Here is a 26,647-nt window from a genome sequence, read left to right as displayed (position 1 = left end):
ATACACATGCATGTTACTATCAAGACCCAGTAGATAAGTGGATAACGTGATGGCGTTTGAAGCGAACGGTAGTGGTTTTGGTTAGTGGAGTGAACATCAACTGTGAGGTGCAGATTTATCCATCTGACGAGTCCCAAATAGGACGAAATACCGATCTTAGATTCCATTACTAGCCATCATCCGTTTCTGCTTATAAAATATAGATAGAAGTCTTACATCATCTCTAACTAATAATCTCATTTATCTGATAATAAAATATTTAGTTTAAACCAATATATATTTCATCAGTTGGTCTCCTATTCCCCCCCAACTACTCTCACCTGGATTTTTGTTTTTTTCCAAGTTTTGTATTCATGACGAAGAACAGAATTATCGTACATAATCGTTATTTATTTATTTGATTACAATAATCAGAAAACAATGAAGTTGAATTGGTTATTTGTTAATAATGTTCGAAATGATTCATTACAAGTTGATATTGTTCTCATAGACTAACTGTTTCGTTATTCGGCAACTTCAGTGTATTATCTATAATTGTAATAGAAAATTCCATCATGATGTGTGCTACTTTTAGAGATATGAGAAGTATATCTGACAGCAGAAGCTCAAGAAGATCGAGAAGGAATGAATGAGAACACAAAGCAATTGATATGGAAATTGCATGAACGTTGAAATCTCAAATGATTGATTGATATTTGCGTTGAATAGAAGCTCCTCATAAACATCCAGAAAATGAAGAATCACGTGTTAAGTTTCTGATAGGATATTTATCTGTACTACTAATACCATATGTAGTATGGTCCCAGAAATTTCCGGAAGCCCATGGTCATGTATAAATTTGCGAATACCGTCGTTTTTTTTCGTATAAAAAATAATCTTAGCGTAACTCTTGTACTCACAATTTACGCCTTCGCTCTATTATTCCAGTTGATGTGTAGCAGTACCTACATTTATATGAACCGTCTAAAGAAGGCAGTTTAGGCGTATGAGTAACAGTATTTATCAATAAAAGAATAACATTATCAAAAATAACAAAATTATCAAAGGAGTTTTTCAGCTAATAAATGTGAAAATTCTACAATTTTTTTTAAAAAATGACGATATTCTATGTCATTTTAATTCATTTGATCAATTGCAGTCCTAAACGTCAATGGGAAGATTCAACCAAACAATACTAAGTCAATTCAAACTTCACCCCATTACACATGCAAGTGGCTAACAGGACTCAGTAGCTAAGTGGATAACTCGATGACGTTTGAAGCAAAAGTTACTGGGTTCGAGTTCCAGGGTGAATATCAACTCCGAGATACAAGTACATCTAGCTGACGAGTCTCAAACAGAACGAAACGCGCATCCTGGATTCCACTGCTAACCACTATTCATCTTTGCTTGTAATGCAATGTCATTTTAGTCGTTTTTTCTTTGTAAATTGTAGTATTGTAGCATATATAAGACGAAATGGCCGTCTAGTGCTTCCACGTTTCCCATAGTGATCTAGCTTCAATTAACTCATGATTTCAACTATAAGACCTTTCAGCTTGAAAATTTACAATATCTCACTTGAACTATGATTACATATTAATGAAAATAAATATTAAAGGTGTTTAAAGTTGTTGAATTGACTTATTAAGTATTACTTAAACTTTATTAAAAGCAAGTAGTATATAGCGATACTTGTAAGTTTCGTATTAGGTGTATTTATAATCTTCAGAAGGAACTGATGTTCTTCTAAAGATTTAAACATTAAACAGAGTATATATATACATATAGTTTACACTTACTCATACAATGTACAAACACTTGGTACAGCCCAAACCATACGTAATTGTTCCTTATTTCGTGTACTATCAACTATATATTTATCAAATGAAGGAGGAAAGATAAAATGATATCCTAATTACAATTAATATCACTATCATTTTTGGTACAATTAAAGTGTTGCGGATTTTATCTAATGTATAACAAGATGTAACCAGTATATAATGAATGTTTGTTCATTAAAAACTATGATTATGAATGAATCATAAGAACAGTATACACATTAAATAGGATTAGGAATGTTTAAACTCGGTGGATCAGTTAGTAACATGTCAATATTCAAAGCAATAGATAATAGGATTGAATCCTATAGTAAACATCAGCACTGAAGTAGAGGTGTATTCAGTTTACAAGTTTCAAACTAGACGAAACATGCTTTCTAATTTCCACTGTTAGTTATTATTTAAGTTTAGTAACATTATGACGTTTACTCCTTTAGTTTTAAACTGGTGAATGTGGATTTCACCATTACACCATTGAGTCCCACCCCAATGATCTAGAGATTAAGAGGTCCAAGGATTCTGGATTTGACCCTCGGTTGCGCAACTGTGGATTTGCACTAGTGATGAGTTCCAAACCGGGACGGAGCACCGCTCAGTGCTTCCATGTTTCTAATGGCTCAGCGAATTAGATATATTCGTAATTTCAGTGCAATTGAACAATCTTCACAAGCCATCCTGACAATCTTAACTATAGTTTGACGACCAAAAGTAATAAAAATATCCTTTAAAAGAGGTTTCATGAATACTGATTTGCACAGTTCAGAAATATTTTCTGTAGAACATGTTCCTTTTCTTCGAAAGTTTTACGGACTATGTAATAACCAAATGTAGCTAATTTTTAGTCATTTATGCTGATCAAGTTCTAAAAATCCAACTTACTCCATAGTGATCATTATAAAATATTTGCAGTCTATTACCAATCTGATTACCCAGAAACTGAAGAAGTCCCATCAATATGATTCATAAACTTTTCTCATCTCTTATTTGTAGAAACAAGAATTGATCACTACACAATTTATACACCAAAATGTATTTTGACATGGAAAGAACTGTTGTGAGGGTAAGAATGGTTCTAAAAATTACTGAATGGCTCATAATCACTGTTTCTACACAAGATATTCAATACCCGTTGGCCAGATACCGTCAGCAACAGCCTAATATAGCACAGGACAAAACAGCTTCCAGATGAAAAGGAAATTAGGAAAAGAAGTTGGAAGTGGATAGAACATACTTTGATAAAATCACAAAACTGCATCACTAAGCAAATCCTAACTTGTACTCCTGAAGGGTAATGGAAAAAAGGAAGGCCGAAGAACACACTGAGTTGAAAACTGTAAGCAGATATGAAAAGGTTGTATAGCAACTGGAAAAAACTGGAAAGTATTGACTAGGACAGAGATGGATGGAGAATGCTAGTGGTCGGTCAATGCTCCTCCACGAGGAGTAGCAGGAGTAAATAAGTAAGTATGTATAATCACTGTTTATAGATATATTACACATATATTTTGTTTATTAGTAAGTTAAATGCTTATATAACTAGGATTTTATGATGATTGTGCTGAGAATTCCTTACTGTATTCAAATATGTGGTGCTGAATAAATGTAGTATCTTAATTGCGAAATTGGGCATAATGACTTGACGTAGCTGATTTCATACACTTTTTGATAAATTCCAATAAACAATCAAATATAGCACAGTTGTTTGACAATTCCATTTAATGAACATCTATCAAATACTGTATATATCATAATGATAATATATCTAACGTATCTAGCACTTTATGGACTCATCTGATAAAGTTCATTCAACACTGAAGGTATACTAACATTTTGACAATAAACAGTGATCTTGACAGACTGTTCAGATGAGAATTTAACAAGAAGTGACCAAGTAAAGTATCAATATTTTAGGCTGTTGTTCACTTTACTTTTGAAATTTTCTATTTCAGGTTGCAAAATATGCTACTACATAAATTCACTTGGTATTATTTGTTTGAATCTTCCCATTGATGTTTAGGACTGTAATTGATTAGTCTCTTATTGTCATATGTGCATACTGTGTGGATTGCCTCGATATAGCCTTAATTCACAAGCATTATAAGCAAAGATGGATAGTGGCTAGCAATGGAATCTAGGATACGCGTTTCGTCCTGAGTGGATAACTCGAATGGTACTGGGTTCGAGTTCCGGAGTGATCATCTACTCTGTGATCCAGTTATATCCAGCTGACGAGTTCCAAATAGGACGAAACGCGCATCTTGGATTCCACTACTAGCCAAATATCCATCTTTGCTTATAATGCTACTACATAGTTTAAAATAATCATTCTTGGTCAGTTCATTTTAATATTTAACTAATCAACTTAAAGTACTCAAACATTTTCTTATTTTCATTTTCAATTACTTAATTTTGCTTAATCCTAAGCCCGAATTCGCCTTCTCATGTATCCATAACCTCATAAAATGGAGTACATGAGGATTGAAGCATTTTTACGTTTCCTAGATTGTATTCACTACAGATTGATCACAGTTGAGATTTCAATGAAATCCATAAATCATTAGAAAATATTTTCATTCTACTATTCAATTTCATATTAGCATGTATTTAAGATCCTGCCAGAGATCGAACCCGGGACATTCTTGTCTAATAATAAACATTTAACCTTTACCTTTAATCCTAAACCTTATATGATTCTTGTTTCCATACACAATTCATTCGTTAGCATCATATGTATAATTATTAAGCTGACTTACCATGGTATAACTTTAAGAAGTCTGGGGAATCAAAACTGTTTCTATATCTTGTCAAATCTATTTTCACTGATCGACTATGAATGATAAATACAAAAGTAAAACATTTAAGAAAACAATAACGTTAATTGAATGGATTCCCATTAAACAATGACGTAATATTTGAAAAACTCAAAATTTAAAGCTTATTACTAAGATGCAAAGATGGATAGTGGCTAGCAGTGGAATCCATGACTCGCGTTTCGTCCTATTTGGGACTCGTTAGCTGGATGTACCTGCTAAGATGTGTCACAAATATATTGAGAGTTTGCTTGAATAAGTTGTTTACCTGTTCCTTCCATCTGGATATTTCAACATGTTATCTGTTTTATTCGTTTATCTTAACACATCATTATGTCTATTAGTCTCGTAAACTATTCAGGTATGTTTGTGAAACGTTCAGGACATATCACTGTATAAGTTAAGAAAGAGTACAATCAAAGGCATCGTGGTGGTTGGCAATATGCATCGAAAAGAATATATATTATTCAAATGTTGATTCTTGAAAAGCTAACATCTAATTGGTGATCACTGAATATTTATCGTCAGAATCGATTGAGAAATAATCAAAGGAAACTTGTTGAAATACTTTGTGCTGAGGATTCTACGTTGTATCAAAAAATGTAATATTGAATAAAGCTACTACTACTACTACTAATAATAATAATAATAATAATAGTAATAATAATAATAATAATCTAGGTAACTATAACCATGTTACACAATTGTTGTGAATTTCAAAACAGAATAAGTAGGTTATATATAAATACTTATCTAATTGTTGATCACATTTATACATTAGCTTGAAAATTGTGTGTGTGTGGGGTACCTAGCCTGTCGTATGCCCTGATGGTGTTCTCGTGACTTTCAGGTTGCCTGATCTGCCAAGGGCGATGGGACAGTGCATGACAGTATTGTTGTGTGCTAGGTTCAAAGAAAATTGTTTGCTATATACATGCAAATCCGACCCGTTATTGTTCCTATATAGTTTGATAATTAGTCATTTTAAATTTTAAATGATAAAACATTGTTCATTAATTCCGTTGGTTACAATAAGTTTATTTCGTCACATCATCTTTATTTGTTATTAGAAGAGTCTTAGCTTACTGTGTGTTAAATTAAATGCTAAGATAATCCCATTCTATTCACAGATTCCTGTACCCATTTTAGGTTTAAACCTTACATTTAAAGGTTAATAATAGTGACCACCTATCTAAATTTAAGGTGTGTAGGGTTTCGCATTTAAAACTCATTAGATTATAGTTGTACAAAACAGTAGTTGATGAATGCAATCATGTCGATTATCACTAATCGGTAAAACTATTGAGAATAAACATCGAATTACTAGTAAACAAGTGAACTTTATTGTTAGTAATAGTAGGGACTTAATTCTGTTGAACTGTTGGAATCGTATGTACATTCTGTACAGGTTGTTTCCCTATGTCCATTCTGTCAAAGGTCTTTTAGAATAGAGTGACTAAAAAGGCTGTTTTGAATAATAACTAAAGAACAATCCAAACCATTACTAATTATTATATAAATAATATAATATCCCCTGAATGACCAGGGGACTTAATATTTCAGTGTGTAATATTTTTCTGTCTGAATTGACAGGCATTATATTCAAGTTTCAATGTAAAAATCCCTAACAGGTTACATGTAAACTCAGCTGGCTCCTGGTATATAGGATGGATCACGCATCCTGAATTCCACTACTTTTCATGATTTATCTATTCTAAGGTAAAATTACTTGTTTATCATACTCTCTAGTGTCAAATGATCCACTTTCTATTAAGGTAAACACAAGACTACTTAAATTTTATTAACATTGCTAAAATTTCACAGGAAATTATGACTGCAAGGGCCTCTTTTCAATAATGCAATAGTCCTTATGACTTTTGACGTTTTTATGATTGATTTCTTTGGCTTTTAGTTCACTGAATACCTGTTTAATTATCGATCATGTTTTTGTTATTATATATATGTAGATGTACTGGTTCGTTTTGTCCTGGTTGTTTTACTTCTGAGACCAAGTATTTTTAGAATTTATCTTTTGCCCATGTTAGAGGTCAAATGATAGGATGTTTTATACGCAATCGTACCAGTAGCATTAGAGTAACTCGATCGCTGTTAATTCCGCAAGTATTGTAGGTCCCACAGAGAACCTCAAATATCGAGATATAGAACTTTGTTGATCAATCGTAAACATACTCAGTTTGGTCGTTAAACATTTCAGTGACAAAAACAGAATGTACTTTCTAATGTTCGTCTTCAAAGTGTTTTTCTGTATTTCACATAAAAAGAGAAGACAACAAAATTTAATTCAGCGACCTTCAAAATCGGCTCCTTAACATTGAATACAACATTAGATGGTATCCAATTGTTTCACCTGTTCTCTATTTTAACGGAAGGTGAATATTATGAGTTAAAACCGAATGTTTATTACAAAACTATTATCTGATATTAATTATAAGAGTGTTTATGTTTGTTTATTTCGTTGATTCTAAGCTTAAAAAATTATCGGAACATTATCATAGAGTTATCCGGACTAATTCTGTTTCATTCCTTTAAGAATAAATAAAAATTATAAAAGTGTATTATTAAATATAATTGAAAAATATACAAACTTTGCAGGTATATTAGAGAATTTCTCTCGAATAATTTTCTCCATTTTGTTTAAAGAATCTGTAAATATAAAAGATTTATATGTTGATAGAGTGAGAACTGCTTACATAGATGTATCCATAAAGAAAATATATATATATAAGTTGCGTTTATTTTAATATTTCTCTTTCAGCAATTGCATAGTTTGTACGAATTGCAACGACAAGACTGTAATTTATTTAGATTCACCAAGTATTGTTTGTTTGAATCTTCCCATTGATGTTTACGACTTCAACTGGTCAGTCTCTTATTGGTATATGTGCACACTGTGCGTATTGCCTTAATTAACAAGCATGGTAAGCAAAGATGGATAGTGGCTAGCAGTAGGATCCAGGATGCGCGTTTCGTCGTATTCGGGACTCGTCAGCTGGATATACCTGCCTCTCAAAGTTGACGTTCACTGTGGGACTCGAACCCAGTACCTTTCGCTTCAAACGCCATCGTAAATTAAGGCAATATCGAGGCAATATACACAGTATGCATATATGCCAATAAGAGACTGACCATTTGCAGTCCTAAAAATAAATGGGAAGATTCAAACAAACAATACTGAGTGAATTCAAACTTCACCCCTTTTCACAAGCAAGTGGCTATCAGGATTCAGTAGCTGAGTAGATAACGTGATGACGCTTGAAGCGAAAGGTATTGGGTTTGAGTCTCAGAGTGAACATCAACTCTGAGTTGATGTTCATCCCAAATAGGATGAAACGCGCATCCTTGATTCCACTACTAGCTTGTGAATTAAGGCAATATCGAGACAATCCACACAGTATGCACAAATGCCAACAAGACACTGATCAATTGCAATCCTAAACATCAATGTATAGATCCAAACAAACAATACCAAGTGAATGAACCGATATGTTATAAATATGTTGATACTTATTCTTTGAAATATTGAAAAAAAAATTAATTCATTTTTTATCCAAAAATTGTTTCAAATTTGACTATGAATATCTATATGCATATATGAATATCAATTTGTATCTATAGAAGAATATATTAATGTGGTTAAACACACACACAAGCACACAAATATGCAAATCTATCTATCTATATCTATGGAACTTGGCATAGATCTATTCCAAAAGATCAAGGGGAATACATTTTTTAAAAAAATCATTAAATTTAAGTGTCAACATGGTAATTTCTTTTTGTCTTTAATCAAAGTGTTTGAATGAATAATGGTTCGTTCTCTTTTAGGAGGATACTGCAAAAGGTTCACAAGCCAAGGACAAATCGCTTGTCAACTGTTTATCGACTTCTACATCGAACCATCAACGAGTGGGATTTATTACCTCATTACGTGGTAGAGGCTCCATCCATCGACTCTTTCAAAAGAAATTTAGATCAACTGAGAGACCACCATTGCTAGGACTAACACAGGCCATCAAGCCACCCATACTTTCCAAAATGAAACTATCTACAATATATATATATATATATGTATACATCGTTCTAGTATACAATTACCTTTCGATTGTACAGCCAACGTCATTCTATGTGCTGAATACAATGTGGTCCAATGTTTTTTTAATAAACCGTATACATCGATATTATTTTTTTCTGGCTCAGTAATCAATGATTGTTTATTTCCTTATACAAAAAGAACACAGATAAGAAAAAGCCGTTTTAAATTAGGAATCATACAATCAAGTTATTTTGTTTACAAAAACAAAATATGGGGGTTTTTTGTGGAGATTTTTAGTAATTTTATATATAATTGAAACAATGAATCAATTGAGGCTAGACAACCATGGAAAACCTGGAAGCACTGGACGACCGTTTCGTCCTATTGTGGGACCCTCAGCAGTGCGCATCCAAGATCCCGCCTAGCGAGATTCGAACCCAGGAGCTACCAGTCTCGCGCTCAAACACTTAAGTGATAGACCACCGAGCCGGCATCCAACGGTGTTAATGTCTTACTTCAACCAATTCACGAAATTGAGCAACCATTCACCAATGTCTTCAGTGAGTTGATATCTCCCAACAGACCTGGTTAAACTCCCCTGGTTACTGCTTCTCACAAGAACTTCAGGAAATCCCTCATGGAGCCAGTCACTAGCGAGCATATGATAAGTGGGTTGTTTGTGGAGATTTTTAGTAATTTTTTATATATAGTTCAGTGCTCACGCGAGAGACTGGTAGGTCCTGGGTTCGAATCTCGCGAAGCGAGATCTTGGATGCGCACTGATGAGGATTCCTACAATAGGACGAAACGGTCGTCCAGTGCTTCCAGGTTTTCCATGGTTGTCTAGCTTCTATTGACTCATGATTTCAACTATATATAAAAAACAAAATATGACAATGAATGAATAAACATTTATTTTACGATTGACAACGATAATTAGCCATGTATACTACCTTCAGACTATTAGGAAAGGGAGTTCTGATATGACTTAATCTTTAATATTATTCATTCGAGACGTCTTGTTCATAATAAGTCTTATTTACTAAACAGTTCGATTCATTCAGAATTTAACCTAAAAGTGACAAATATTTGTCTAAATAGACTTCATAATATGAATTTACTTTATCCATGTTGAGTTTTTCATGTTTAATGATTACATACATTTTATGCAGTGAGAGGTAGTCGGTAGGATGTTATGCATAACTAAAGTTTGGTACCAGTCGTCGTTTATCAACAAGGTGTATTTTCAGTCACCACGAAACTGTGGGATTCGAATCAGCACCATCCATTAAAGTTTGTAACTAACCTCGACCAACTAGTAGCACAACATAGTCCACACCATATCATATCATTTAAACTAAGAGCAATATTTTAACTTGATCCATAAGTTTTTGTCACAAATAAATGACCAGAAAAAAAGACGCTGGTCACTAATCACTGGTCAATCAACTGATGATATAAATGTGTATAATTTTGTGATTGTATTCTTTAAGCTAAACGTTTTAATCACGAATCCGTCATTGTCTAACTGAACAATATGATGATATCTTCTTTCTCTTGTGTGACTAATTATGCATGATGATTGTTCGAGACTACACTAATTTTGTAGTTACATATAAACTACTAAATAGTAAGAGTAATATAGCTTGTATTGTCTTAAGGTTTTTATTATTATTATTAGCTTTATTCAATATTATATTTTTGGTACAATATAGAATTCTCAACACAAAGTACTTCAACAAGTTTCCGTTTCTTACTTCTTCGTCCTTCCTGACGATAAATATTGAGTGATCGCCAGTTAGAAGTTAGCAGCCCAGTCAATCGACATCTGGATAATGTACATTCTTCTCGCTGCATATTGCCAGCAACCACGATATCTCTAATTAGGCCTTCTGTAACTTTTTACAGCGAAAGGTCTTACACTTTTAAGAAACGCACCTGAATAGGTTGTGCGATTAATAGGCATAATGATGTATTAAAACAAACAAAATTAGATAACTTGTTGAAATATCTACATGACAAGAACAGGTAGCCCAGATGTTTAAAACAGATTCTAACCAATCAAAACATTGAATAACTTATGATTATAATAGGACAGGATCCTTATTTTCTGAAAAAACTTACCTCGACTAAATAATCGATATGGAGATCCTTTAACAGCTAAACTTGAAATGAATCCACGTAGTTTTGCATAATCTCTTGTTTTGACTTTTTGAAATTCTACATTTTTTTCAAGGGTTAACAAAAGAAGAAGAACACAGAGTCAGAAATACAATTGATTCCCATTAGAAATATAATGAAAGGCACCTTGTCAGTCGATCAGATTGATGATATCTTCATGATAATTACAGGAGGATGGATCAGTTAAAGGAAAATGTTAAGACGTTATTGCCTTGATGACATAATTGATAATTATGTAATATTAGTTGATTGAAAGTAATTGGTTGGAAACCTTGAATTTAGGATTTATGATTCATATTGCAGAGGCTGTTATTGGTGTACTGGACTTAACTGGCTGGGCTAGGCAGAAAACAGGACTGATAACTACTCAAAACTGCTCATATGGTTTATCGTTTATCATTGCTCTGATCGATAATTCACTGCCCCCTGATTGGCGGGAATCATTATGTTGATCTATAAACAGGGCACGCATGCACACGATATAATAGTTGACACTCATCAGTTTAGTGTACCGCTAATCTTGAGGAAACTAAATTTAATGATGGCTGATTTTAGTTACCACTATATGATAATCAGATAATCAGTCGCTGCCAGGTGAGATTTCATATTGTAAAGTTACGTGACTTGGATTATAATGCAACGTGTGAGTAGTGATTAACTCAAGATTGTAGTTACACCAAGTTGACTAGGACCAAGTGTCAAGAAACAAATATTTAATGATTCCAACTGATTTTCTCTAACCACTCAACTTCATGTTATTCTTAATCACCTAGAACAAAGACCATAGTGATAACTGGTCAGTATTATTCGATCAGCACTGATGACTATCTAAATACTACATTGGCAACTACTCAATGATCAATCAATGTACATGAATTGTCTGCTTTAAGTCAGTATTGAAAACAATAACCTTTTTTTGATTTTCCAGAATTTTATTTCATTATACTCTTAATAAGTACAGAAATTTCTACAAATAATTCAGTGTTTATTTTGTAAATTAAACATAAATAATTCCCTTATTCATTAAAACAAACTGATTCCATATTGTGATCAGACACAATTTAAATGTCAACAATCATTATAACTTTATAAGCAAAGATGAATATTGGCTAGCATTGGAATCCAGTTATATTCAGGACTCGTCAGCTAGATGTACCTGCATCTCAGATTTGATGTCCACTCTGTGACTCGAACCCAGTAGCTTTCGCTTCAAACAGTATCACGTTATCCACTCTGCTACTGATTCCTGATAGCCACCTGCTCGTATAACGGGGTGAAGTAATTTCACTTGGTGTTGGTTACTAGTATCTTCCCACTGTTATGTAGGACTGCAATTGATCAATTTCTTGTTGGTATATGTGCATCCTGTGTGGACTGCCTCCGTATTGCCTTAATTTACAAGCATTCTACACAATAATGGATAAAGGCTAGTAATAAAATCCAGTATGGGCGTTCCGTCCTATTTACTTATAAAGCTTCTGACTTCAGGCAATATCGAGGGAGTTAGAACAGGATGCACATATGCCGAAAAGACACTGATCAATCACGGTCCTAAATAACAATGGGAAGATACAAGTAAACAACACCAAGTGAATTTAAATTTATTGTCTTTTTTTATTAATTCTAAGATCGTCTAAATGAATTATCATCTTAATACAGTATTTCTACTAAAAGTATATTGTGTGCTACTTAATATCAACATAAGTAGTATATAACGCTAGTCAGGAATACAAATGTCTAGCATAAAAAAAAGTCAAGAAGATCGACAAGGAAAAGAACAGGAACAGAAAGCAATCGGTATGGAAATACAAGAACAATCAAATTCTGAGATAATCGGTTAATATTCTGCAGAAGGAGCAGTCAAGTTTAAGACAATTGAATAACATTTTCCAAATGAAGTATTTACTGTATAGTTCTTAGATTCTACTAAGGTATTCTACAACTTTGCATTTAAACACACATTTGATTGTCCTCATTTGTATTCTCATTCATTATAAAAGTATTTTATAATAATGAATACTTTATAGTTAAACTATAATTGACATTATCATCATTATTATTGTCAATATTTTGATGAGTATTTTTTGGCGCCATTTCTAAAATTTAAATTGTCTACAAATAATTAAAATGAATTCAATATTTCTTTTTTTTTCTTTGTTTTAAAAATAAGATTTATGTGTATATATCCACAACTGTTGAAATATAATCAACACAATACAAAAAAAAACAACAAAAAAATAAATAAACCCCCCAACCAACAACAACAACAACACCGACATCTTTATTCATACAAAATAGAATTTTTCAATTTTACATTTAACTAATAAAAGATACTTTTAAATAGATTAATAATAACCTTGAGAGATGAGGTCATATCTAATGATCAATAAAGTGAAATGGCGGATGACCTTGAGAAATAACTTTGATTATTTGAAAAAGTCTAGAATTAAAGTATAATAATATAAATATTGATCGATTACTTGTTTGAATTAAGATAATATAGCTTAATAATTGTTTGTTTAAAAGATACATCTATAATTTTAATATATAAGATGTTTTATATAGTTGAAATCATGAATCCATTGAAGATAGACCGCCATTGAAAGCCTGGAAGCACTGGACGACTGTTTCGTCCTGTTGTGGGACTCCTCAGCAGTGCGCATCCACGATCCTGTCCCGCGAGATTCGAGCCCAGGATCTGAAAGTCTCTCACCAGAGCACTAAACCGACAGACCACTGAGATGTTTGTTGAATTGTTTGATGAATATGATTTTTAATATAGAACTGGAAATATGTAATTGTTCATTGCTGATAACAATATTGGTTATATGTTTATTAAATCAGTTGATAATTAATAAACGGGTTTTGTTTAGTTTTACTGTAATCTATACTTATGAGTAGTGTACGAATCACCTCAAATATCCTAGAAAACAATTGGGAATGTTTAATTTGATTACTCAGAAAAAAGACTTTAATAATGTCTAATCACTTATTCTCATTGCTCCCAAATGCCGTGGTACGGACGTGGGTGTGGAGAGTTCGCTCTCCTTCTCCAAGTCCTCTCACTTCGCCACGCATATACAACCACTTACACGGAATTCCTACTCAATGCATTCTCATAACACGTGCATTGTTTATGAAATTGAGAGGACGGAAAGTAAATATCGGGAGCTTTAACCGGGTTGGTGGATACAGAAGGTCCACCTAGAGGAGTTGGAGAACCCTCATTCCAAACCAATAGGCTCCAGAATTCCGAAGGAACAAATGGTGTATGAACCTATTATTGGTGACCGGATACCATTTGACTGCATCTCCTGATGTTGCTCCGCTGTCTTGTGGATCAGACCTATGAGGTCAAACGCTCCGAGAGAGTCCTCCTAAGAAAACCACCTGCTTTGACATGAGAGTCTGAGCAGTATTCCAGCCCTCACACAAATCAAGTGACTTGTGTGGCGTATATGTATTCGGTGTCACTTTGTAGCAATATTTATGTGTTCAAATAAAACATTAACGTATCCTCAAAGTGTATTTTATGATATTATGATCTGATGGCTTAAATAACTATCAATTGTCTTTCAATTCTTTTTAATGAGGTTGAAATATCGTGCTAATTAACCTTAACTGTCTGATTCTAAACAGATTTTCATCTGTATTAATTTTAAACAAATATTCTTTAAAATTCATTTTGTATTGTTTGTTTCAGTCTCCCCATGAATGTTTAAGACTGCAATTGATGTATGTACAATTGACTGTTTATAGATTGGAGTCCTGGAGTGAATATCAACTCTGACATGCAGGTAAATCCAGTTGACAAATCCCAAATAAGACGAAACACGCGTTCTGGATCCTACTGCTAGCCACCATCCATCCTTGCTCATAAGTGTTCTTTCAGCTTCTAAGGCTGAGTAGTGTTCACATTGTGTTAGCTATTCATGTATTTGTAGCTACGGATATTGAATTAATGTTGACCATCGAATTTCAGCTTCACTGAGTAGTAGATTAGCAAGAAAGGTACACTTCGTTTGCAATTCCGCAGCTTCATAAATTGAATTTCAGTCACTTTTATCATTGTGCTACATATTTTATTTGTTGATTATTACAGAAGTAATTATTTTTTAGATCAGTTTTCCTGTCATTCGACTTTATTCCAATTGGATACTTTGGATAAGTAGTTAAGTTTACTTAAACAATCTACATTCAATCACATTTTAAGTAACAGGAAACTAACCAACACTTGTTCATGGTCATAATCAAGTGATGGAATATAATAAGAGATCAGAGACCGACTTTAGTTACATAACCACTGTAGATTAAAGGGCACCGGGAACCTGTTTTTCTAGTTGGGTATATCTCAATATTTTTCATTCAAGACCCAACTTTGAATCGATCTAAGGAAGTATACATTTTATTACCAACACGGTCCACTAGGGCAGTAGATGCACACTGTTAAGGAGTCCAACGGTACAGCGAAATGACTGTCTAATGAATCCTGTTTTTAAATTACTGTTCAGCAAAAGTTACCCCTTGAATCAAACTGTAATAAGTGAATAATCACTACAAACATTCTGTATTCATAGTTATGACAGGCAAATTGATTAAGTCATGTGATTCTGTTCCATTAAACCTGATGAATCAGAATACTGCAGACTGTCAACTATGTACCAAGTTAATAGTACTAGTTACTATTTATTATGAAGTATCACATTTCTTAATCAGACATATTTAATAATGAAAAGTATCTCTTGGATCTTGATTAGTCAGATGATGGAATTATCCTGTAATTTAATGATTTTTTTTATTGCATGTGATGTTGAATAAAATAGGTATTACGGCTTTTGTAATAAGGAATTTAATCTTTTGACTATTTTGTCTGGCTAGCAACGGCTGATTCTTATTGAACTCCGAGAAAATCGATGACTATGGGTTAGTTCAAAAGTTTCGCTAACTACTTTTTTCTTGGTTTACGGGGTCAACCAGACTCAGTCAATCACAACCAAAGTACAACCTGTCACTTATGTACACCAGTTTAATTTATCACATCATGTCACTAACGAAAGATGAAATTATTAGAAAGATTACTAAGAGGGTAGAAGTACTAACAATATTAGTTCTGGTACAAAGTTTAAGCAGAGTCATTACTGTATGAGAAGAGAGAATGAATTCATAAAATAGAAAAGGATACAACAATTTCATAACTCAGACAAAGAATGAGTGCATTCGGGCCTTCATGGATGGTTCTGAGCCACGTCACCTGACGTCTCCAGACACTAATCGTGAGAATGATGACAGTCTCATCCAGGTAGTCTGAACCTATCAACATCACCAAAATCAGCATTTAATGACTTCACGTACTAAAGCCTGGTTAGCGTTTTTTTAGCGAGTTAGTTTTTTTACGGGAATCTTCGATACGAGCGTCAAGACAGTTCTAATGTACTGAGCTGAAACGTGGAGAACTACTAAATCCATCGTCAAAAAGGTACAAGTATTTATAAACAGTTTTCTAGGCAAAATACTCAACATTCACTGACCGGATCCTATCAACAACAGTGTTTTATGGGAGAGGACAAACCAGCCTCCAGCTCAAGAGGGAATTGGGAAAAGACGTTGGAAGCAGATAGGACATACATCGAGGAAATCATCAAACTGCATCACGATGCAAGCCCTAACTTGGAATGGTGAAGGGAAGCGGAAAAGAGGAAGGCCAAAGAATACATTACACCGGGAAATAAAAGCAGATATTAGGACGATGAATAACAACTGGAAAGGATTGCCTAGGACAGTGTTGCATGGAGATTACTGGTGTGCGGCCTATGCTCCTCCACAAGGGGTAACAGGCATAAGTAAGTAAGTGTACTAAAGCCAACTCTTGGTTAGACTATCCTCAAATTTTTACCAACTTGCTCCTTAACCGGCAAACATTAAGATCAAACAGAGTTACTTAGCGAATCGATTTGAAGTTGAAGAACATCATTTAGCTTCATCAAGATAATTTATTTACAAATCTTGATGCCGTAAATGAGATAACCTTATTGATTGTTACTAGTTAGAGATTGATTTCATTAGCCATAAGTTTTGTTAAAATTTCAAATTGGTCAACAATCCCATCAACTAAACTGATAACATTTACATACATTACAAACTCATCATTCAAAAAACCACTTCAGAAATACGTTTTCAAGGAATACACCATAAAAAAACTACGCTCCTTGCTTTCCTAACTAAACATCTTCAGTAAGATAAGTTAGGTTCTATAAGCTAACAATATTTATTTATAGGGAGAAAAATATGAATCGATTTCAGGTGGTTGGAGATAATCGTCAGAAAACAGTGACTTTTGCACTTGTTAATAAGGCTTACATGTAATCTTGAAAGAACTAATCCAACTTGCTGCATTCAAGATCAGAATCTTCCAACCTCTCATTTCGAATTACTAATGTAGTGAACAAGAACACGAGTGGGGACGATCGAATGTATTACAGCACAACATGACAGAATATGTCATTAAAATATGAAAATCATATTGTCAACAGTTATTTTGCAAAATAACAATCAATTGTCTCAATTTGACTGTTTCTTCTGCAAATATCCGTTCATAGTCTCCGATTATAATTGTTCATGCATTTTCATACCAATTGCGTGCCGTTCCCGTTCTCTTCTTATCGATCTTTTACTGAAATACATTCAATACCCGACCATCACCATATACTACTTATGTGGATATCAGTAACCTACACCACACTAATACCGATCTATTCAAATCATTTCTTAAAATCCTCAATACTGAAATACTTACATTTATTGATCGATATATATATTGAACCATTTCATATTTGTCTATTAACTCAGTTAACCATTGTGTTACTAGTCTAGGTAATTCAACCTTAGTCTCAAGGTTTCTATCAATCACTTACAATCACTTTATATAATAACATAGTTCATATGATATTATATCATTTAGAATAGTAAAATTATTCAACAGAATTTCAACAATTTTATATAGTTAAGATCATGAGTCAATTGAAGCTAGACCACCATGGAAAACCTAGAAGTACTGAACGGCCTTTTCGTCCTACTGTGGGACTCCTCATCAGTGCGCATCCACGACCTCACCTCGCGAGATTTGAACCCAGGACCTACCAGTCTCGCGCCAGAGCAATTAACCAACAATACTAAACAATTAGATAAGTAAAACTTGGTAATATTTTCAACAAAAATTACTCCTTACCCATTTTGATGAAGTTTTATTCTTTGAACTGGATAGCTTTCATCATCCTTTTGAACAACATCATCAACATAAACTTCGGGTAGAATAATGAATGCTCCATGATCAAACCATCCAGTTCACAGAACAAACCTTCATCAAAATCATCTATCTGAACTACACATCTTCATCACTATTGCCTTACCCATATCAAGTTTTTCGATTGATTTTCTCATTCCATCTATTTTTAATGGAGGATTCATAAAATGTAAAGCAAATAAATGTAATGCTTCATTAAAATATTTTTCTGTAATACTAAAATAGTAAAGTGTATGTTCATTTGATGTTTTTGAATCCCAATAACCATTATTCTCTTGTAAATAATGATGAAATGTTTTCATTTCATCACCATGAAATAACACTAGAATAAACAAAAAAGAAGAGAAAACAACAACACTAGATTCAATATTCTATGAAGCATTTACCTGTTTGTGAAATTCAACTTACTTACTTACTTACGCTTGTTACCCCTCATGGAGGAACATAAACTACTCAATAGCATTCCTCATCCGATCCTGTCCTGGACAATAATTTCCAATAGTTTCCAGTTGGTATTCATCCTACTCATATATGCTTTCAATTGTCGGTGAAGTATGTTATTTGGTCTTCCTCTTTTTTTTTGTTTCTCTTTACGATTCCAAGTTAACACTTCCTTTGTGATGCAGTTTGATGATTTCTGAAATGTGTCCTACACACCCCAAACGTATTTTCTTAATTTCCTCTTCAGTTTTAAGTTGGTTCACTCTCTTTCACAGTAGATTGGTACTGTTAGTATCCATCCAACAGACATTGAGCATCTTGAGTAGACAACTGTTTATAAATACTTGATTATGGTTGTGGTGGTTCTCTACAATTGAGCTCCGTACAATAAAACCGTCTTGATATTCGTAATGAAGATTCTGACTTTGATGTTATCTGACAGTTATTTTGAGTACCGTATGTCCTCCAAATGTTGGAATACCAACCTTCCATTGCCAATCCTCTCATTTACGTTTCAAACTTTCTCCGTCACATGTGATTGGGTTTATGTTTTCTGTGTTGAATTTAAGAATCTTGCATCTTCCGTTGTACATGTTGATGCCTACCGATGCAGAGGCTGCTGCTACACTGTTTGTCTTGACCTACATTTGTTGGTGTGTATGGGATAGAAGAGCTAGGCAATCTACGAAGTCTAAACCGTCTAGTCGCATCCAAACTATCCATTTTATCCTATGCTTTTTGTTAGATTTGGAAATCATAATCTAGTCAACCGCTAGACACTAGAGAAAGGGGAAGAGTAGGCAGTCTTGACTAGCAAATACTAAGTATTGAATTATTATCCAGTGATCCATATCTCTAATTGAAATTAATTCGTCGTATTTCATGGTCACTGTCCAGTACTATCGTAGGTAAACAGCCTGAGGATTGAAGGTCCTAGTTTCCATGCTTGAAGGGGTAGTGGATCTCTCTCTTGTTAAGACTAATACTAAGACTGTTGAGCTATCTAATACTTCATGGTTTACAATGTTTGTCTAACTGAATTCAATGAAAGATGTAAAATATTTCGTTAGATTGAACAATTTCTTTAAACTCACTGCATCACCTAAGAAACTCTTTTATCCTCTTTGTGTTTTTAGCTATATATTAAAGGTTGACCTTAGTTTAACAACCATTGAAAAACAGGAAGTACTGGGCAGTCGTCTCGTCCCAAAATGATGCTCCTTAATAATCATTATCCATACCCTCACCAGGGATTCAACCCATGACTTTCAAGTCATACAATGATTTACATCACTAATTTCAGTCAACTCTTATTATCTCTCACTTATCATCTATTACCTTTGATGATAATTATGTCCCATATGAAATAGTCAAACTCTATTTCTTTACACTAAAACAAAACATCTATACAACTATAAAATCTAACAATCTCTTTTGTTTCACTTAGTATTGCTTGTTTGAATCTTCCCATTGATGTTCTTAGGACTGCAACTGGTCAGTCTCTAATTGGCATATATGCATACTGTGCGTATCGCCTCAATATAGCCTTAATTCACAAGTATTCTAAGCAAAGATGGATAGTGGCTAGCAGTGGAATCCACGATGCGCGTTTCGTCTTACTCGGGACTAGTCAGCTGGATGTACCTGCATCTCAGAGTTGATATTCACTCTGGGACTCAAACCCAGTACCTTTCGCTTCAAACGCCATCGCGTTGTCCACTCAGCTACTGAGTCCTCTTTTCTTATTATCATAATCCAGCTGATGTTTATGTACAATCAAGATCATCCTTAATAAAATCTTAAATTCATTTAAGAAAAACGTTTTTTCTTTTTTGTATATAGTCATAGTTTCAATTCAATTACCTGGTTATTATTCTCTTTTTCAGATTATAAGTATAACGTTTAGATAGTACATTTTGTGGTTTTTTTATTGTTTGTTATATAGTTTTTTTTTTCAAAGTCATTTGATGATATCACACGTGGTTTTCTTATATTATGATGTATTTAAGTAAGTAAATACTTAGTTTATTATCAGTTTTCAAATATCACTTAGTAACAATTCATGATTCTTGAATTATTATTGATTAGTTAATTATGATTCCTTATCGGATTTAATGCATTTTCCTCTCCCTCTACTCTCCCTCTTCCCCCCTTTCCCTCTCTCTCTCTCTCTCTCTCTATATATATATATATATATATATATATATATATATTCGCGAGATTTGAACCTAGGACCTATAAGTCTCGCGAACGAGTGCTTGACCTCTAGACCACTGAACCGGCGTCCAACGGTGCTCTAGTGAGAAGCAGTAACCAGTGGAGTTCAACCAGGTCAGTCAGGAGATATTAACTCACTGAAGACAATGGTGGACGGTGGCGCAATTTCGTTGATTGGTTGAGTTTAGACACTAACACCATTGGATGCCGGTTCAGTGGTCTAGAGGTTAAGCGTTCGTGCACGAGACTGATAGGTCCTGGATTCTAATCTCGTGAGGCAGTATCGTGGATGCTAACTGCTGAGGAGTCCCATACTAGGACGAAACGGCCATCCAGTGCTTCCAGGTTTTCCATGGTTGTCTTGCTTCAATTGACTCACGATTTCAATTATAAAACTACTAACATCTCCACATAAATCCCCGTTCTGATTTCTTAAATAACTCACTATCAATACCATATACCGTGATATTTGAATAATATTGACTTCCACCTTATAAGTTATAACAACTCATCATACACCGATTGGTCTATTGTTTCTATCAAACAAGTTCAGTGGTCGAATAGGGGAAATAATTAAAGATTTCTACGTAAAAAGTTTTATGTTCACCATAATGTTTTTATTATTGTATCCTCTTTATGTTCGGATTTATTAGAATAAATAAAATCTTAGTTCATTTCTTGTGTTGATTGAGAATCAGTTGACTAAAGCATAGTGATCAGGGGTTATTAAATAATTAATCATTTCACATGAAGGATCAATCTAGATTCATTGGTTACAACTAGAATTTTGATGCTAGCAGTCATTCAAGAGGATAAATTGAACGAGTGGGTTGATAAAAATCTATGTGAAGACAGTAAATTCAGATTTACTAATGGAACTGGACATCTTGATCTTTAATTGATTGCATTTTTATAGTGCTCCTCGATAGTACAGTGGTGAATATCTCCGCCTGTCACGTGGAAGGCCAGGTTCGATTCCCGGTCGAGGAGTCGGCTTTTCCCGACCGTCGCTGCTACCTTGACGTGGTGGTCGGGCTCGCCTATCGTAATGAACCAATCGAGCTATACTGGCTGGAACAATCGTTCCTCAAGGTTCTACCATGCCAGACAGGTCGGTTGAAGAACGGTGAGACTAAAAGCAGCAAACCCAAGGTCCGAAAGCGAAGTCGTACTGCCGACTGTACAGAGGTGTGACGGCAGTAATGTGTTTCCTTCAGACAACCAGCGTAACAGTGATGCTGCCTTCACACAAGGGAGGAAGGGGTTAAAAAAGGTCGACCCTAAAAATGCACACCTCGCCTTATCTCACAGATTTGCGTCTCCGGCGGTAAGGTCCTTTGAAGAACGGAGCTAACACGTCGAAAATCCCCCACAAAAAGGCCGTGCGTGACCGGCCTCAAGCAGTTGTCACTTGGGCACTGCGTTCACGCTCTCAGGTCGTTAAGACCAACATTAACCCAACTTCTTTTTCAGGTCCCTCAAGAAATACCCTTCCACGGTGTGGACAGCCGGGAAGTTATATCAGCCCTCATACCCGTAACTTTACACGAGACTGACATTTGTTTGTAGATCAGTTAACACGTGTAATTCTAAGTACTCAGATTTAAGCCACAATGCTTATATCACGACTACTGTTATTATCCGACCACATAAACACCAAGTTAAGTGAACTAGGGTTTAAACTTGTGACCTGATGGTTGGAAGCCGATCTTATGTAATATATGACACAAAATTAGTTGTGATTATTCCAATTTGAAATATAAATTCTAAATTATACATTACTAAGTGGCCTGAAAAACATCCAAATGTTTCAATATGGACACAGAAAAATCACAACCAATCGGATTTGATCATGTCGGCTGTCAGACAAATATCAGCAAAGATAATGGATGATGGTCTCTCAACGTAACAAACTGGCTGAAGTTAGGAATGTGAACCAATAGATGCTAAGTCAGTGGTAAAAATATGATGCCATAGCGACTGTACTTGTAGTTTCAAACCTTAAGTGGTTTTAATGTTACTTGATGACTGAATACAAATTTGTGTAATCAACTTTTCAGCCACGCAAGTTTTGTTGTACAATATAGGATAAAGCTAACCATTTGATAGTTGAAATCTCAGTGTTTTATTCAATGAAACATTTAACTGAAAGACAATTTTTTTACAATTGATTAATCACTGGGTGGTGATCAATTTCATGTTTGTCAGGTCCTTCTTAGTGAAGATCGAATCCTGCCGGTCAAGTTGTAATGTGACCACTAGTCTCAGTGACTTATTTTGGCTTCTCTATGAATCCGTCAAGGAGCATCAGTTCCCTCAAGATTACAGGTAGACCATACTGACGATAATTTTTTCTTAAGTGATACATAAAGAATGACAAAACTAAGACAATATTTGATAAACCTGATTCGGTATAATGATTATTAAACTTACTATGTTCTAATAGATGAGAAAGACCTTGAGCTTCATGTGGATCAGAAAATGAACCAACATTGACGCAGAGCGCTGCAGCTGACTAAAATATGCAAAAAGATTGTTTAACTAATAATGAATTTTCTTAAAAGAACTTTCAGTTTTCATTTAAGAAATGTGATAGAAGAAAAGCACATAATTAATAGATTATGGAAACTTTGAATAACTGCTATATGGTAGGTATACCGTCTTAAAAATCTCTACGTGATGCTCAGTCAAATATATACATTTCAGTGTTGTTATGGAACGCACATTGCATAATGTACATTACATTACAGTTTTCAACTGTTATTTATAAATGTAACTTTCAGAAACTCCGGCATCATATGGTAAGTAAGCTTAACGAAAAGGTCCAAATAAATTCGATCTATTAATCTGTATGAAAAACGGTCAATCAAAAGTTAACTTGAACACAAGGACAAATAATTAAAACAGAAGGGGTTCTGTGGAGATTTCAGTATTTTTAATGGTTGGATGCCGGCTCAGTGGTCTATCGGTTAAGTGCCCTGGCTTGAGACTGGTAGATCCTGGGTTCGAATCTCGCTCGCGAGACGAGGTCGTGGGTGCGCACTGCTGAGGAGTCCCACAGTGTGGCGAAACGACCGTCCAGTGCTTCCTGGTTTTCCATGGTGGTCTAGCTTCAATTGACTCATGATTTCAACCATTAAAAATTAAAACAGAACCTACGAAGACAATCAGTCACAATAAGGACACCGGAATGAATTAATTTAATCTTTATGGAATAATTAAAAACCTCGTTTATACACGAAGTAACCGATGATAATTTTGTCCGGAACAGCAATAAAACCCCTTTCACCAAGTTCAGAGAAACAAACAACACTAAAACATCTATTCTACTTCTTTCAAAATCAACCTAGTCATTCAATAATCGAACATAGTTATGTGAAGAATGATCTGATAGGTAGTTAGTTTATGAAGATTTGAGTAAATTGCACCAACTGAGATAAATACTAGATTGAAAAAAGAGGGTCCCCTCTTCAGCTGCATATAAATGAACATAGTTTAACAGTGATGTGACATGATAAATTATCGCTGGTATCAATGTACACAAACAACCATGGACATGAATTTGACTGGAAAGACTTCGAGATTTATAATCTGTGAAATTTCAAGCGTGCCAAAGAATTTCTAGAACATGACATTCAGGTTAATTGGTAATAACTTTGGTGTTGAGATAGATCCAATCTATGGACCAATACTAAAGAGATTAATTAATCAGAAACGCAGAAGTCGACCAACGATGAAAGTCAACATGGGAGCAAATGAAGGCAAACCCTATGAAGATGATCAATCACAAACAAAGCCATCGGAATGAACAAATATAATAGTTACGGAATAAGTAAACAGCCTACTTCTATATGAAGTAGACCCTAAAATTCAGGTTCAGAATGTCAATGAAAGCTTCCCAATTAATTCATCTTGGTCTTAAAACTCATTATCAACATTGGTTTGAAATCAGTTTATCAATAAAAAGCTAAGCAAATAACTAACGATTTACTACATGTTAGAAAAGAGTCAATTAGAAAATCAGAACTCAGCTACTTATTGCTTGTTCTGTAACAGGGAATTGTAAAAATGATAGTATAATAGGATAATTTCTTTATTCAACCATGTTGAGTTGATGAAGAAAACTAGTAAACAGAGTATTATCCTTTTCATCTGTAAGTAGTGATATACTTTAGATTACGGACTCTCAATCACACTTTCTACATACATAAACTTATGTAACATAATCAGAAACAATAGGCAAGAAATTCTAAACATGGGTTCTGTGAAAGTTAGCAATTATTAGCAAAATATATTTGAAATCTCTCAAGAAATAGGGTTTCCTGATATGACTTTAAACCATGTTGTCTAGTGTTACAAGTAGATGCTTTTCTCACTGATCTGAAAATAATCTCCTCCAAGAGTTAGATGATTACCTACTAATTAGTCACCATGTATACCCAACCACCTCTTGTCATGAAATATAATGTTTACCGGTAAAAATGTAGGTTGGAAGAAAGCCAAGGGAAGTCAGGTCAGAATGTAGTATCGGTTCGCGAACACATTGACTGTTGTAGTTAACCATATTAGTAAGTGTACACCATCAGATTAAAATCGTCTCATTTACAGTAGCCAGTTGACGGGGACGTCGAGTGACATGGTTCAGAATCTTTTTTATGATGCAGGTATATTCACTCTATTTTCCCTCAGATTCTGAGTTTTAAAATTACTTTATACTTTTTTTATTCCCACAAATTTATTATAACTTCTCGAACTATGTTGTCTAAACCTAATTTTTTGTAACACCACTTACATCGTTACTAATTCTACTACTGGGACATTTGATTTGATAATTTCATTTTTCTATATTGGTACAGCATGGCAACTTGAACCAATGTACACATGTAATGGATTCTACATCGTTGATAACTGAATGAATCACTTAGTAGTTATATCTTAAGCCATTTCAATTATCTACAATACTCAATTGTGAATGGTAAACTTGTTTTATATAGTTGAGATCATGAGTCAATTGAAGCTAGACAACCATGGAAAACCTGGAAGCACTGGACGGCCGTTTCGTCTTATTGTGGGACTCCTCAGCAGTGCGCATCCAAGGTCCCGCCTCGCGTGATTCGAACCCAGGACCTATCAGTCTCGCGCGCGAGCACTTAACCGATAGACCACTGAGCTGGCCGGCATCCAACGGTGTTAATGTCTTACTTCAACCAATCCACGAAGTTGAACAACCATTTCACCAATGTCTTTAGTGAGTTGATATCTTCCAACAGACCTGGTTGAACTCCACTGGTTACTGCTTTTCACTAGAACTCCAGGAAATACCTCATGGGGCCAGTCTTTTTCTGTTTCTTTTACTGCAGTTCAATCCATTTTGATAAAAAAAATATTCTCTACTTGACAGAATCAAACAATCAGTCATTAGTAGATAACGTTATAGCGTTTAAAGCGAACGGTGCTGGGTTCGAGTCCCAGAGTGAACATCAACTTTGAGAGATGCAGGTACATCCAGCTGACGAGTCCCGAGTAGGACGAAACGCGCATCCTATATTCCACTACTAGCCACCATCCATCTTTGCTTAGAATTCTTGTAAACTAAGGCAATATCGAGACAATACGCTCAGTACGCACAAATACCAATAAGAGACTTATCAATTGCAGTCTTAAACAACAATGAGAAGATCTAAGCAAACAACACCAAGTGAATTTATTCAGTCATTAATCCTGTGCATTTTTTTAATACTTACATATCTTTTATATATAGTTGAAATCATGAGTCAATTGAAGCTAGACCACCATGGAAAACCTGGAAGCACTGCTTGACGGC

At 34.4% G+C, this 26,647-nt stretch overlaps 1 protein-coding gene and 1 non-coding gene across 3 annotated transcripts in view; both read right to left on the bottom strand.

Annotated features, from left to right (window-relative positions):
- The window catches only part of Smp_156960.1, a gene marked incomplete at both ends in the record, with an annotated part of 88,301 nt that overhangs the window by 52,466 nt on the left and 9,188 nt on the right, over positions 1–26,647 (bottom strand). Inside the window, 4 exons of one of the 2 annotated variants that reach the window (XM_018797702.1) lie at positions 1,782–1,851; positions 10,809–10,904; positions 18,272–18,487; positions 23,257–23,338. In XM_018797702.1, coding sequence (XP_018652718.1) covers positions 1,782–1,851; positions 10,809–10,904; positions 18,272–18,487; positions 23,257–23,338 — 464 coding nt within the window. Of the gene's footprint in view, positions 1–1,781; positions 1,852–4,573; positions 4,648–7,236; positions 7,281–10,808; positions 10,905–18,271; positions 18,488–23,256; positions 23,339–26,647 lie in introns of those variants that run through there. The other variant, XM_018797703.1, reaches the window with a different exon arrangement.
- Positions 20,269–20,339, bottom strand: Smp_tRNA_01664_Pseudo_TTG.1.1. Its single transcript has one exon. It is a non-coding gene (tRNA).

Source organism: Schistosoma mansoni, chromosome 5 (assembly GCF_000237925.1).
Source record: "Schistosoma mansoni strain Puerto Rico chromosome 5, complete genome".
Taxonomy (NCBI): Eukaryota; Metazoa; Platyhelminthes; class Trematoda; order Strigeidida; family Schistosomatidae; genus Schistosoma; species Schistosoma mansoni.
Note: the sequence above shows the minus strand (reverse complement) of the source record. Positions and strands in the feature narration are given on the sequence as shown.